Below are 15303 nucleotides of genomic sequence, written 5' to 3'. Positions count from 1 at the left end.
GCCGACTGGGAAAAGCAATGTTCGTTGGATCTAGTCACCACCTCTGTCGTGTACCAGTTCACCACTGGCCTGAAATAAACCCTCCAGTCAGAGGTCAGGTCTTTGTCTTACGGATCCTGGATCCGCCCATGCACGGTTTTCAGCAGTTCCTTGGAACGACAGAGGCAGGTCTTGAGATCCGGCTCGAAGGACCAAATTGTTAAAGGAATTTCATTCCTATATGTTTATCAACCAATTCAATTAAAACACTCTGCCCATTCATAAGAATTTGTAAGATACTTATTTGCATAAAATGGACAGGAACCAGTCTCAAAATCAATCAATCAATAGCGTTTATTCTCGAGAGTACTGATCATAGTACAATTTACATCAGGTTATATAATAATAATGACGTCATAGGTTTTAAAATGTCCTTCCTCCTCTCAGATACAATGGTCATACAGTTTCACAAGCCTTCTAACATTGTCTGCCACCTGTTAAACAATCTATGACCAGCCCAAGGTCTCTCCCCTCCCTGGGTAGAGACAGAATGTCCTGTTATGAACACAGCATTCCAGCCTGTCTGATGATAACTCCATTCGTTTCTAACAAGGAACAGACAGTCCTTATTTTAATTATTGATTAAAATTACACACATTATATTCAGCACTATGATTAGAATAATGTTCATACATCCCTACAGTAACATAGTAGTATTCTGTTTAGTTATAGTTTTAAGCTAAATGTATACATAATTTAGTCATTATTCATCAAAATCCCATAACACACACACTTGCACACGCACACACATTAACAGTATTTCAATGTTTGGTATAAAACAGTCAGTCAGTGACATCTACAGGAGTGATGACCAGTGGGTCTGAGTTATCAATAGTACCACAATAAAATAATGGATAGAGTTTCTCAGTGAAGGTGTAGTCAGTGAAGGAGTAGATATGAGACCTGGCCTCCACATTGTAGAAGGAGACCCGACCCTCCTCATAATCCACAAATACCCCCACCTTCTGAGGCTTCTCTCTCAGGGAGAGGATGACAGAGGGACCAGTGAAAACATTGTACTCTCCATCCCTCAGAAACACAGTCCAGCATCCATCCTCAGGGTTCAGGTCAATCTTCTCCTTCCTGTTGATGGACTCTCTGACCACTCCTAAAATCCACCCAGTCTTCCCCTTCACCTGCACCTCATAGTAGAATCTCCCTGAGGAGAAGCCCTCCTTTCCCAGGATACAGGGAACAGTATCAAACCTCTCTGGGTTGTCAGGGAGATTCTGTTCTATGTCTCCACATCTAACTTGTTTCCCGTCTTCAGACAGGATGAGGTCAGGATGTGCTGTATCAGGGTCTAGAGTCACATCCACTGTGGAGAGAAAATCACTTTATTAGAATGATAAAATAAACATTTCAATATGGGGGACTGCATTTTTACTGCTCAGTAGATTACTCTACAACACATATAGTGATGTGGTGTATCAGGGTCTAGAGTCACATCCACTGTGAAGTGAAATATTTTCTTTAAAAATGGAGAAGAAAAGAACATCAATATGGGGGACGAAATTTTACTGCAGGACTTAATGCACAGTACATTACTGTAGACATATGTAGTCAATGGGTTGTAATTGATAACAACATACGGTATATTGTAGATATGAATATGTGATCGTGATATTTAAAATAATACTGGTATGTAAAGATATTAATATTCATGTGAATCTCTAGGTAGGTGGACTGGAGAGTATTACACACTGACCTGCATGTCTTCTGATGTCTTCAAGTTCTACAATATAAAGAGAGAGTTTGTCAGATTTGGGGGATACCAGAAACTATGGTAATATAATATTACATTAGGGTATACTGTATGGTGCCCTTGAAACATGATGACAAATCTCCCTCTCTAAACTTTATTAATGAGGTGAGATTGATTTTGAATGCAAGTTCAGAACGAGAAACTTATCCAAAGTGGCATGGTGTAAAAATACTATTCTATAATACAGTATAGCTGCAAACAATGGTATGAAAGGATCAAATCTATTTCAAATACATTTCAGTGTCATTCATTTACCTGGACTCCCTTTCATGTTTACAAAATCTGTGGGTAAATAAAAAATAAAATAATAATAATGTTAATTAAAGTGTGAACATTTTTATATACACTACCGGTCAAAAGTTTTAGAACACCTAATCATTCAAGGGGTTTTCTTTATTTTAAAATGTTCTACATTGTAGAATAATTGTGAAGACATCAAAACTATGAAATAACACACATGGAATCATGTAATAACCAAAAAAGTGTTAAACAAATCAAAATATATTTTCTATTTGAGATTCTTCAAAGTAGCCACCCTTTGCCTTGATGACAGCTTTGCACACACTTGGAATTCTCTCAACAAGCTTCATGGGGTAGTCACCTGGAATGCATTTCAATTAACAAGTGTGCTTTGTTAAAAGTGAATTTGTGGAATGTCCTTCCTCCTTAACACGTTTTTGAGCCAATCAGTTATGTGGTAACAAGGTAGGGGTGGTATACAGAAGAGAGCTGTATTTGGTAAAAGACCAAGTCCATATTATGGTAAGAACAGCTCAAATAAGCAAAGAGAAATGACAGTACATCATTACTTTAAGACATGAATGTCAGTCAATACGGAAGATGTCATTAACTTTGAACGTTTCTTCAAGTGCAGTCGCAAAAACAAGCGCTTTGATAAAACTGCCTCTCTTGAGGACCGCCACAGGAAAGGAAGACCCAGAGTTACCTCTGCTGCAGAGGATAAGTTCATTAGAGTTACCAGCCTCAGAAATTGCAGCACAAATAAATGCTTCACGGAGTTCAAGTATAAGACACATCTCAACTGTTCAGAGGAGACTGTGTGAATCAGGCCTTCGTGGTAGAATTGCTGCAATGAAACCAATGCTGAAGGACACCAATAAGAAAATGAGACTTGCTTGGGCAAAGAAACAAGAGCATTAGACTGGTGAAAATTTGCCCTTTGTTCTGGAGTCCAAATTTTAGATTTTTGGTTCCAACCGCCGTGTCTTTGTGAGACGCGGTGCAGGTGAACGGATGATCTCCGCATGTATATTTCCCACCGTAAAGCATGAAGGAGGAGGTGTCGTGGTGTGATGGTGCTTTGCTGATGACACGGTCAGTGATTTATTTAGAATTCAAGGCACACTTAACCAGCATGGCTACCACAGCATTCTGCAGCAATGCCATCCCATTTAGTGGGACTATCATTTGTTTTTCAACAGGACAATTTTTTGGTTACTGCATGATTCCCTATGTGTTATTTCATACTTTTGATGTCTTCACTATTATTCTACAATGTTGAAAATAGTACAAATTAAATAAAAACCCTTGAATGAGTAGGTTTGTCTAAACATTTGACTGGTAGTGTACATTAACGAAACAAAATATAATTCTTGGTGTGAACATTTCCATCACAGTGAATAAAAAACAAGTCCAATACAGTGATATTTTACGACATATTTATGACTAATCTTTGTGCTATTTGCACAATGCAAATTGTAAGCCCTTAGAAAAGGGCTCTGCAACCCTGTTCCTGACGAGCTACTGTCCTATAGGTATTCGCTCCAAACGTAATCTAGTGCACCCAATTCTAATAATTAGCTGGTTAATAAGATAAATCAGGTTAACTACAACTAAGGTTAGATCCTAAACCTACAGGAAGTTAGCTCTGAAGGAAAAGGGTTGGAGAGAATAGAATAGAATATACAGTTGAAGTCGGAAGTTTACATAAACCTTAGCAATATACATTTAAACTCAGGTTTCACAATTCCTGACATTTAATCAGAGTAAATATTCCCTGTCTTGGGTCAGTTAGTATCACCACTTAATTTTAAGAATGTGAAATGTGAGAATAATAGTTGAGAGAATTATTTCTTTCAGCTTTTATTTCTTTCATCACATTCTCAGTGGGTCAGAAGTTTACATATGCTCAATTAGTATTTGATAGCATTGCCTTTAAATTGTTTAACTTGGGTCAAACGTTTCGGGTAGCCTTCCACAAGCTTCCCACAATAAGTTGGGTGAATTTTGGCCCATTCCTCCTGACAGAGCTGGTGTAACTGAGTCAGGTTTGTAGGCCTCATTGCTCGCACACGCTTTTTCAGTTCTGCCCAACATTTTTCTATGGGATTGAAGTCAAGGCTTTGTGATGGCCACTCCAATTTCTTGACTTTGTTGTCCTTAAGCCATTTTGCCACAACTTTGGAAGAATGCTTGGGGTCATTGTTCATTTGGAAGACCCATTTGCGACCAAGCTTTAACTTCCTGACTGATGTCTAAAGATGTTGCTTCAAAATACCCACATAATTTTCCTGCCTCATGATGCCATCTATTTTGTGAAGTGCACCAGTCCCTCCTGCAGCAAAGCACCCCCACAACATGATGCTGCCACCCCCGTTCTTCACGGTTGGGATGGTGTTCTTCGGCTTGCAAGCCTACCCCTTTCTCCTCCAAACATAACAACGGTCATTATGGCCAAACAGTTCTATTTTTGTTTCATCAGACCAGAGGACATTTCTCCAAAATGTATGATCTTTGTCCCCCAGTGCAGTTGCAAACCGAAGTCTGGCTTTTTTATGGCGGTTTTGGAGCAGTGGCTTCTTCTTTGCTGAGCGGCCTTTCAGGTTATGTTGATATTGTTTTACTGTGGATATAGATACTTTTTTACCTGTTTCCTCCAGCATCTTCACAAAGTCCTTTGCTGCTTTTCTGGGATTGATTTGCACTTTTCGCACCAAATTACGTTCATCTCTAGGAGACAGAAAGCGTCTCCTTCCTGAGCGGTATGACGGATGTGTGGTCCCATGGTGTTTATACCTGCGTACTATTGTTTGTACAGATGAACGTGGTACCTTCAGGTGTTTGGAAATTGCTCCCAACGATGAACCAGACTTGTTGAGGTCTACAATTATTTTTCTGAGGTCTTGGCTGATTTCTTTTGATTTTCCCATGATGTCAAGCAAAGAGGCACTGAGTTTCAAGGTAGGCCTTGAAATACACTGCTTAAAAAAATAAAGGGAACACTTAAACAACACAATGTAACTCCAAGTCAATCACACTTCTGTGAAATCAAACTGTCCACTTAGGAAGCAACACTGATTGACAATAAATGTCACATGCTGTTGTGCAAATGGAATAGACAACAGGTGGAAATTATAGGCAATTAGCAAGACACCCCGAATAAAGGAGTGGTTCTGCAGGTGGTGACCACAGACCACTTCTCAGTTCCTATGCTTCCTGGCTGATGTTTTGGTCACTTTTGAATGCTGGCGGTGCTTTCACTCTAGTGGTAGCATGAGACGGAGCCTACAACCCACACAAGTGGCTCAGGTAGTGCAGCTCATCCAGGATGGCACATCAATGCGAGCTGTGGCAAGAAGGTTTGCTGTGTCTGTCAGCGTAGTGTCCAGAGCATGGAGGCGCTACCAGGAGACAGGCCAGTACATCAGGAGACGTGGAGGAGGCCGTAGGAGGGCAACAACCCAGCAGCAGGACCGCTACCTCCGCCTTTGTGCAATGAGGGGCAGGTGGAGCACTGCCAGAGCCCTGCAAAATGACCTCCAGCAGGCCACAAATGTGCATGTGTCTGCTCAAACGGTCAGAAACAGACTCCATGAGGGTGGTATGAGGGCCCGGCGTCCACAGGTGGGGGTTGTGCTTACAGCCCAACACCGTGCAGGACGTTTGGCATTTGCCAGAGAACACCAAGATTGGCAAATTCGCCACTGGCGCCCTGTGCTCTTCACAGATGAAAGCAGGTTCACACTGAGCACATGTGACAGACGTGACAGTCTGGAGACGCCGTGGAGAACGTTCTGCTGCCTGCAACATCCTCCAGCATGACCGGTTTGGCGATGGGTCAGTCATGGTGTGGGGTGGCATTTCTTTGGGGGGCCGCACAGCCCTCCATGGGCTCGCCAGAGGTAGCCTGACTGCCATTAGGTACCGAGATGAGATCCTCAGACCCCTTGTGAGACCATATGCTGGTTGGCCCTGTGTTCCTCCTAATGCAAGACAATGCTAGACCTCATGTGGCTGGAGTGTGTCAGCAGTTCCTGCAAGAGGAAGGCATTGATGCTATGGACTGGCCCGCCCGTTCCCCAGACCTGAATCCAATTGAGCACATCTGGGACATCATGTCTAGCTCCATCCACCAACGCCACGTTGCACCACAGACTGTCCAGGAGTTGGCGGATGCTTTAGTCCAGGTCTGGGAGGAGATCCCTCAGGAGACCATCCGCCACCTCATCAGGAGCATGCCCAGGCGTTGTAGGGAGGTCATACAGGCACGTGGAGGCCACACACACTACTGAGCCTCATTTTGACTTGTTTTAAGGACATTACATTAAAGTTGGATCAGCCTGTAGTGTGGTTTTCCACTTTAATTTTGAGTGTGACTCCAAATCCAGACCTCCATGGGTCGATAAATTTGATTTCCGTTGATAATTTTTGTGTGATTTTGTTGTCAGCACATTCAACTATGTAAAGCAAAAAGTATTTAATAAGAATATTTCATTCATTCAGATCTAGGATGTGTTAATTTAGTGTTCCCTTTATTTTTTTGAGCAGTGTACATCCACAGGTACACCTCCAATTGACTTAAATGATGTCAATTAGCCTATCAGAAGCTTCTAAAGCCATGACATAATTTTCTGGAATTTTCCAAGCTGTTTAAATGCACAGTCATGTAAACGTCTGTCCCACCGGAATTGTGATACAGTGAATTAAGTGAAATAATCTGCCTGTAAACATTTGTTGGAAAAATTACTTGTGACATGCACAAAGTAGATGTCCTAACTGACTTGCCAAAACTATAGTATGTTGACAAGAAATTTGCGGTGGTTGAAAAACAAGTTTTAATGACTCTGACCAAAGTGTATGTAAACTTCCAACTTCAACGGTACATGTCTTTATTAATTTGATATTTTTATTACCGTTATTTAACTAGGCAAGTCAGTAGCAAATTCTTATTTTACAATGACGGCCTACCCTGGCCATACCCTCCCGTAACCCAGACGACGCTGGGACAATTTTGCGCCGCCCTATGAGACTCCCGATCACGGCCGATTGTGATACAGCCCGTGATTAAACCAGGGTCTGTAGGGATGCCTCTAGCACTGAGATGCAGTGCCTTAGATCACTGTGCAACTTGTGAGCATTTGGAAAGTAGTCAGACCCCTTGACTTTTTCAACATTTGTTACCTTACAGCCGTATTCTAAAATGGATGAAATTACTTTTTTTCCTCATCAATCTACACACAATACCCCATAATGACAAAGCGAAAACAGGTTTTTAGAAATTTTTGAAAATGTATGAAACCTACAAAAATGTTCATTAAGTATTCAGACCCTTTGCTATGAGACTCGAAATTGAGCTTAGGTGCATCCTGTTTCCATTGATCATCCTTGAGATTTTCTACAACTTGATTGGAGTCCAGCCGTGGTAAATTCAATTCTTTGGACATGATTTGGAAAGGCACACACCTGTCCATATAAGGTCTCACAGTTGACAGTGCATGTCAGAGCAAAAACCAAGCCATGAGGTTGAAGGAATTGTCCGTAGAGCTTCGAGACAGGATGGTGTCGAGGCACAGATCTGGGGAAGGTTATCAAAAAATGTATGCTGCATTGAATGTCCCCAAGAACACAGAGGCCTCCTTCATTCTTAAATGGAAGAAGTTTGGAACCACCAAGACTCTTCCTAGAGCTGGCATTTGCAAGAATAAAAAATAAAAAAATGCTTTTTGCTTTGTCATTATTGTGTTTTGTGTGTACATTGATGAGGGAACAAAATTGTTTTAATCAATTTTAGAATAAGGCTGTAACATAACAAAATGTGGGAAAAGTCAAGGGGTCTGAATACTTTCCGAATTCACTGTATGCATTGTATATTGACCATAAGAGCCTAGTAATGTATTGTGTATAGCTGCTACTTACCCAGCTGATCAGCAAGTATCTCTGCAGATAAACAGATTAATTAACGTCAATTAAAGCATTCTAAACGGTGAACAATTCATTCAATTAATTGTGTGGCAGGGGGATGGGGACAGTGAAAACAATGTGATAAAAAGCATTCATGTCAAATATGCAAGGATTTTAAATCCATGACACAAGCTGTAACATATTTACGTAATAGTAATTGTCTCCAATTGTTGTTTGACACGTTGATGAATAGGACTGTTGGACACAACTTACTCAGCTTATGAGTGTTGCGATCTTGATCTTTCTCTGCAGACATGAAAAGAGAACAGTTAGAGAGAACATCCCTTAATGAACACATCTCACATCCATGGACAGTTATTAAAATGGAAACATGACACGATGCATAGGACCAGGCACGTCAAACTCATTTCATTGAGGGCCGAGTGTCTGCTGGTATTTGGTTCTGCCTTTCAATTATGACATAGACAACCAGGTGAGGTGATTTCCTTACTAAGTAGTGAACTTGATTCATCAATCAAGTACAAGGGAGGAGTGAAAACCCGCAGACACTCGGCCCTCCGTGGAATGAGTTTGACTCTGTCGGACACTACTTACGCAACTGAAGGCTGTGTTCAATTGTAACTTGCTCTGCAAACAAAAAAAAGAGACAGACATTAGAGAAAACATTGTTAATGAACACAAGAACCTCAGCGTTTTCTCTGACAAAGTTCAATTTCTGGAGGAGAAAACTGCATGTTTGACAGTAAGACACTACTTACCTATCTCTTGACTGTGTTCAGCTTGGGATGCATCTACAGACATGGAAATAGATAACAGTTAGAGGAAAGGTCCACAAAATGACCTACTCAAGATGTTTTCTGACAAAGTCCTTTACATGAAGAAGCCAATTGGTTCAGGTAAACCACACACTGTGATTTAAAGAAACCTTATATTAAATAATTAAATATTTTTGTGGAGAAAGTTGTTTAAAATATAAATGTGTTTGCCCTATACATAGAACATTTTATTTTCTTTATACACATCCTTAAATGCTCCTGTACAGTATCTGACCAATGTCTGCTTTATACTTCTAAAGGTCAAATAGGGGGTGCTTATACTTGCTCTGTTTCACTGCATATGCAAGTGGTTAACTTAAACAAGTGTGAGGTGTTAAATTAAAATGTGCTTTTTGCATATCCCAACTCCCCTTGAGATACCCTCGAATAGTAAGGTTATGGCCAGGGATCAGCCATTATTGACGATGACCCTGGAACAATTATGGTTAAGTGCACTGCTCAAAAGTAGATTGACAGATTTTTTTCACCTTTTCTGCTTTGGGATTCAAACTAGCAAGCTTTCGGTTCTAGTACCCAGCTCCTTATATGCTACTCTATAAACTGCACAGTGATACATTTACATTAAGTCAAATAAACTCTTTAATTAGCTTTCTATTACCGTAGTCATTGCGCAAACCATTCCAACGTAAGATGGTGATAGCTAATATGGCCACATGGACACTGCCAAGAGAGACAATCGCTGCAAAGGCCTCTCCCCATGTGTCTGTTATAATATATATAATCAGTTTGCACACATGAGTTGGATAAGGAAGTGATTTAGTATGTCTAATGATGTTGGTAAAAGTATGTGAAAAAGGATTGCCTAATAAAACATGTAACAGTACAGTGCATTCGGAAAGTATTCAGACCCCCTGACTTTTTCCACATTTTGTTACGTTACAGCCTCATTCTAAAAAATATTTTATTTTATCTTCATCAATCTACACACAATACTTCATAATGACGAAGCGAAAACAGGTTTTCAGATTTCTTTTGCAAGCAGTGCATTTCAGAGCAAAAACCAAGCCATGAGGTCGAAGGAATTGTCCAAAGAGCTCCGAGACAGGATTGTGTCGAGGCACAGATCTAGGAAAGGGTACCAAAAAATGTCTGCAGCATAGAAGGTCCCCAAGAATATAGTGGGCTCTATCATTCTTAAATGGAATAAGTTTGGAACCACCAAGACTCTTCCTAGAGCTGGCGGCCCGGCCAAACTGAGCAATCTGTGGAGAAGGGCCTTGGTCAGGGAGGTGACCAAGAACCTGATGGTCACTTTCACAGAGCTCCAGAGTTCTTCTGTGGAGATGGGAAAACATTCCAGAAGGGCAACCATCTCTGCAGCTCTCCACCAATCAGGCCTTTATGGTAGAGTGGGACCTAAAGGACACTCAGACTATGAGAAACAAGATTCTCTGGTTTGATTAACCAAGATTGAACTCCTTGGCCTGAATGCCAAGCATCACGTCTGGAGGAAACCTGGCACAATTCCGGCACAATCCCTACGGTGAAGCATGGTGGTGGCAGCATCATGCTGTGGGGATGTTTTTCAGCGGCAGGGACTGGGAGACTAGTCAGGATCGATTGAAAGATGAAAGGAGCAAAGTACAGAGAGATCCTTGGTGAAAACCTGCTCCAGAGAGCTCAGGACTTCAGACTGGGACGAAGGTTCACCTTCCAACTGGACAATGACCCTAAGCACACAGGCAAAAGAACGCAGGAGTGGCTTCGGGAAAAGTCTCTGAATGTCCTTGAGTGGCCCAGCCAGAGCCCGGACTTGAACCCGATCGAACATCTTTGGAGAGACCTGAAAATAGCTGTGCAACGACGATCCCTGTCCAACCTGACAGAGCCTGAGAGGATCTGCAGAGAAGAATGGGAGAAACTCCCCAAATACAGATGTGCCAAGCTTGTAGTGTCATACCCAAGAAGACTCAAAGCTGTAATCACTGCCAAAGGAGCTTCAACAAAGTACTGAGTAAAGGGTCTGAATACTTATGTAAATGGATATTTCAGTTTTTATTTATTTATACAATGCTTTGTCATTATGGGGTATTGTGTGTAGGTTGATGAGGGGAAAAAACAATTTAATCTATTTTAGAATAAGGCTGTAATGTAACAAAATGTGGAAAAAGTAAAGCGGTCTGAATAATTTCCGAATGCACTGTAAGTATTGTATATCGGCCATAAGGGCCTAGTAATGCATTGTGTATAGCTCCTCACTGCAGACAAACAGATTAATTAAAGTCAATTAATGCATTCTTAACGGTGAACATTTTTTCATTTCATTGTGTCGCTGGGGGATGGGGACAGTGAAAACAATGTGATCAAATGCATTAAGGTCAAATATGTAAGTATTTTAAATCCATGAAACTAGCTGTTGTTCCTCAATCCATTTCTGTAAGATATTCATGTAATGGGAATTGTTTGTCTCCAATTGTTGTTTGGGATCCCCATAAAATTGGGAGTAAAAAAATTACACATTGTCTTAGTCAACATACTTTAACTTCCTCTGAAGCCATAAAAAGAGATAGACAGAGAGAACATCATTAATGAACACATCTCACATCCATGATGAAGACAATTATTATAATATTTAAAAAATGACACATTGATGCTTGGGACTGTTGAACAATACTTACACAACTGAAGGCTGTGTTCAATTGTAACTTGCTCTGCAGACAAAAAAGAGACATTAGAGAGAACATACTTAATGAACACAAGAACCTCAGTGTTTTCTCTGACAAAGTTACATTTCTGGAGGAGAAAACTGCATGTTTGACAGTAAGACACTACTTACCTATCTCTTGACTGTGTTCAGCTTTGGATGCATCTACAGACATGGAAATAGATAACAGTTAGAGGAAAGGTCCACTAAATGACCTACTCAAGATGTTTTCTGACAAAGTCCTTTACATGAAGAAGCCAATTACACTGATGGTGGTTCAGGTAAACCACACACTGTGATTTAAAGAAACTTTATATTAAATCATTAAGTATTTTTGTGGAGAAAGTTCTTTCAAATAGAAATGGGTTTGCCCTATACATAGAAAATTGAATTTTCTTTATACACATCCTTAAATACTCCTGTACAGTATCTGACCAATGTCTGCTTTTTACTTCTAAAGTCAAATAAAGGGTGTGTCGCGTTCTGACCTTAGTTCCTTTTTTATGTCTTTATTTTAGTTTGGTCAGGGCGTGAGTTGGGGTGGGCATTCTATGTTGTTTTTCTATGTTTTGTTCTGTTCGTTATATTTCTATGTGTTTGGCCTAGTATGGTTCTCAATCAGAGGCAGGTGTCGATCGTTGTCTCTGATTGTGAATCATATTTAGGTAGCCTGTTTTCTATTGTGTTTTGTGGGTGTTTGTTTCCTGTGTTAGTACCATACGGTACTGTTTCGGTTTTCATTTATTTTCTTGTTCTTTTGTATTTTGTATTCATTCTCGATTAAATTATATTTCATTGAGGGCCGAGTGTCTGCTGGTATTTGGTTCTGCCTTTCAATTATGACATAGACAACCAGGTGAGGTGATTTCCTTACTAAGTAGTGAACTTGATTCATCAATCAAGTACAAGGGAGGAGTGAAAACCCGCAGACACTCAGCCCTCCGTGGAATGAGTTTGACTCTGTCGGACACTACTTACGCAACTGAAGGCTGTGTTCAATTGTAACTTGCTCTGCAAACAAAAAAAAGAGACAGACATTAGAGAAAACATTGTTAATGAACACAAGATCGTTGTCTCTGATTGTGAATCATATTTAGGTAGCCTGTTTTCTATTGTGTTTTGTGGGTGTTTGTTTCCTGTGTTAGTACCATACGGTACTGTTTCGGTTTTCATTTATTTTCTTGTTCTTTTGTATTTTGTATTCATTCTCGATTAAATTATATTATGGATACGTACCACGCTGCATTTTGGTCCTCCTCTCCTTCCACCAATGAAAGCCGTTACAGGGTGCATATACGTATTTGTCCTGTTTCACTGCATGTACAAGTGGTTAACCTGTACTAGTGAGGTGTGAAATGGAAATGTATTTTTTGCATATTCCAACTCCCCCTAAGATACCCTCGGAGAGTGGGGTCGCTGCCAAGGATCAGCCATTATTGACGGCTACCCTGGAACAATTAGGGTTAAGTGTCTTGCTCAAGGGTAGATTGACTGATTTTGTTTCACCTTGACGGCTCGGGAATTCAAACTAGCAAGCTTTCTGTTCTAGCAGCCAACTCCTTGTATGCTACTCTATAAACTGCACTGTAAAACATTTACAGTCAGTCAAATAAAACCTTTAACTTTTCTATTACCGTAGTCATTGCGCAAACCATTCCAGCGGTAGACGGTGAAAGCTAATATGGCAACAAGGACAATTCCCAGCGAGACAATTACTGCAAAGGCCACTCTCCATGTGTCTGTGTGAACAAGGAACAACTCGCCTGCAAGACACAAATCATCTGAGATCAGTGGCATGCTTCCTAATGCTACCAAATAATAATAAGATTAAGGGACATTTCACTCATAAATAAAGTTGTCAGACGTTTACAGACCTAAAATGTAGACTGTTGTCAAAATGAAACCACGTCCCATGACATCAGTTGTGTAGCTCCAGCAATATGCCTCAATGACAAATGACTGGAAAAGATGAGCACCATCTCATTTCCTGGTTTAATGTTGTGTTTATCTTTTCCATTCATGTCAGGTGGAGGCATATAGCTGGATCTACAAAACCAACGTGGTTTCATCTTCAGATTAGAATACTTTAGAGTTCTAAAAATGTTGACAAACTTGTATCCAACTGTTCTATTTATGTTGAATTGTTACTCAGCCTTTGTAATAAAAAAGCATATAAAACAATAAAAGTGTTTCATCTCAGCTAAACAATAATATGATGATGTGCTACTAGAGATGTGAAACTCTGTCTCCATGTTGATCTGCTCACTGAGCTGCCTCTGTCTCAGTCTGCAGGTAAAGACGTTGGTGTCAGTCTCCTTTACGGTGGTCTTTAGTTTGACTATGTAGAATCCCTCATAGTCCCTGTCTGTCTCTGACAGTCCAGCAGACAGAGTGACCCCTTTACTGTCCAGCCACTCCAACTCAGGCTCAGGGAACCAGCCTTTAGATACACACAGCAGATCCATCCCTCCTTCTTTCTGTCCCTCAATGGAAACCTCTGGCTTGGATCCTATTGCTACAGACACAAAGGTGGACTGGAGATTAAGTACTGCTGAGATTGGGAACAGAATCATGTACTTTGCTGTGGGTTGTATTTATGGGTAAATAAATGCACCTATTACGTAGACTTGAACAGTGGCATCATCATAATGGGTCGTAGACTGAACAAGACATTTGTAACGTCCATCATCAATGCCTTGTACCCTGGTCAGTTTCAAAGAGGTGTTGCCCTTCTTCAGTTCCTCTTTAAACAATGATGTCCTTCCCTCGTAGGAGCGGATCTGACCATGGTATTTGTCTCTGCCGTCTTGGTAGAGATGGACGCGGATGTTTGACTGAGGGCCTGGGAGGTTGACTCTGAACCATTCAACTCTCATGTCCTCAGCGGTGATGTTGGGTTTGATGTAACAGGGCAGAATGATGTCATCACCAGCCACAGCAACAATGGCACGAGTCGGACCAAGAACCTCAAACCTTTCTGGAGAAAGAAACAACCATTTAGATTGTACAAGCTTGGCTAAATACACATTTTGGTGCAAGTCATACTCAGGTACTCATGTGTAAGGTTGCTAGGTAACTTTCTAAATGTAATCCGTTACAGTTACTAGTTAACTGTCCAAAACGTAACTTTTGGACTACCCAAAACTCAGTAATGTAATCTGATTACTTCTACTTTCCCCCTTAAGAGTCACAGGTTAGTAGCTGGCACTGCCACGAAGTCATAAAATCAGATTTTAAACCTAACCCTAACCGTAACCTTTTTCAATACTGATTTGAAAGTTCTTGAGAAAACAGAAAAGTGTCAAAAAAAAATGTAACATCCTTTCTGAATTAAAAAATAATCTTTGAAGAAATCATCTAGTTTTTCAAAAGTATCTGATTACAATATTTTTGCTGGCAGTAACGTAACAGATTAGTTTGTTTTTTTGTAATGTACGTTACTCCCCAAACTTGCTCATATGCCACAACAACTATCATGTAAATCATCAAATGCAAGTCCTTGTCAGGATGATGTACCTTACACACACAAGCAAGAGAGAATGTGAGGGTGCTGTACCAGAGTCTGCTCTGTGCAGGAGAAGCAGTAGAGTCACACACAAACATCCTGTCCCAGTAATCATGATGACCTCTTTACCCTGAGATCAAAGACAAACAGACTCTCTTAATGGGCTAGGTGGGACGCTAGCGCGAAATTCAAAATACAAAATTCGTAATATTAAACATTAATGAAAATACAAGTGTCATACATCATTTAAAAGCTTAACGTCTTGTTAATCCAGCCGCTTTGTCAGATTTCAAAAAGGCTTTACAGAGAAAGCATACAATGCGATTATCTGAGGACAGCGCCCCGCATACAA

At 40.5% G+C, this 15303-nt stretch overlaps 1 protein-coding gene and 2 long non-coding RNA genes across 3 annotated transcripts; all 3 read right to left on the bottom strand.

Moving 5' to 3' along the window:
• Positions 1-381: 381 nt before the first annotated feature.
• Positions 382-15075, bottom strand: LOC120052531 (butyrophilin subfamily 1 member A1-like). The gene is made up of 9 exons (XM_038999505.1): positions 15003-15075; positions 14061-14423; positions 13674-13961; positions 11579-11611; positions 8725-8757; positions 8561-8593; positions 8219-8251; positions 1748-1774; positions 382-1357 (listed from the first exon to the last, which is right to left on the bottom strand). The coding sequence occupies exons 1-9, from the start codon at positions 15064-15066 to the stop codon at positions 822-824; spliced, it is 1410 nt and encodes a 469-aa protein (XP_038855433.1). The 5' UTR covers positions 15067-15075; the 3' UTR covers positions 382-821.
• Positions 2061-8757, bottom strand: LOC120056132. Its single transcript, XR_005477754.1, has 5 exons — positions 8725-8757; positions 8561-8593; positions 8219-8251; positions 7961-7981; positions 2061-2086 (listed from the first exon to the last, which is right to left on the bottom strand). It is a non-coding gene; the product is annotated as an uncharacterized LOC120056132 (long non-coding RNA).
• Positions 11573-13373, bottom strand: LOC120056137. The gene is made up of 3 exons (XR_005477755.1): positions 13081-13373; positions 12425-12457; positions 11573-11611 (listed from the first exon to the last, which is right to left on the bottom strand). It is a non-coding gene; the product is annotated as an uncharacterized LOC120056137 (long non-coding RNA).
• Positions 15076-15303: the final 228 nt, after the last annotated feature.

This window comes from Salvelinus namaycush, chromosome 1 (genome assembly GCF_016432855.1).
Source record: "Salvelinus namaycush isolate Seneca chromosome 1, SaNama_1.0, whole genome shotgun sequence".
Lineage (NCBI taxonomy): Eukaryota > Metazoa > Chordata > Actinopteri > Salmoniformes > Salmonidae > Salvelinus > Salvelinus namaycush.
Note: the sequence above shows the minus strand (reverse complement) of the source record. Positions and strands in the feature narration are given on the sequence as shown.

Coding starts and splice junctions, on each gene's coding strand:
- LOC120052531 (XM_038999505.1), bottom strand. CDS start 15,066: ATGATTACTGGGACAGGATGTTTGTGTGTGACTCTACTGCTTCTCCTG. Junction 13,962..14,060: donor TGTTCAAGTCTACGTAATAG/GTGCATTTATTT, acceptor TTGTGTCTGTAG/CAATAGGATCCAAGCCAGAG. Junction 8,758..11,578: donor TGAACACAGTCAAGAGATAG/GTAAGTAGTGTC, acceptor CCATGTCTGTAG/ATGCATCCCAAGCTGAACAC.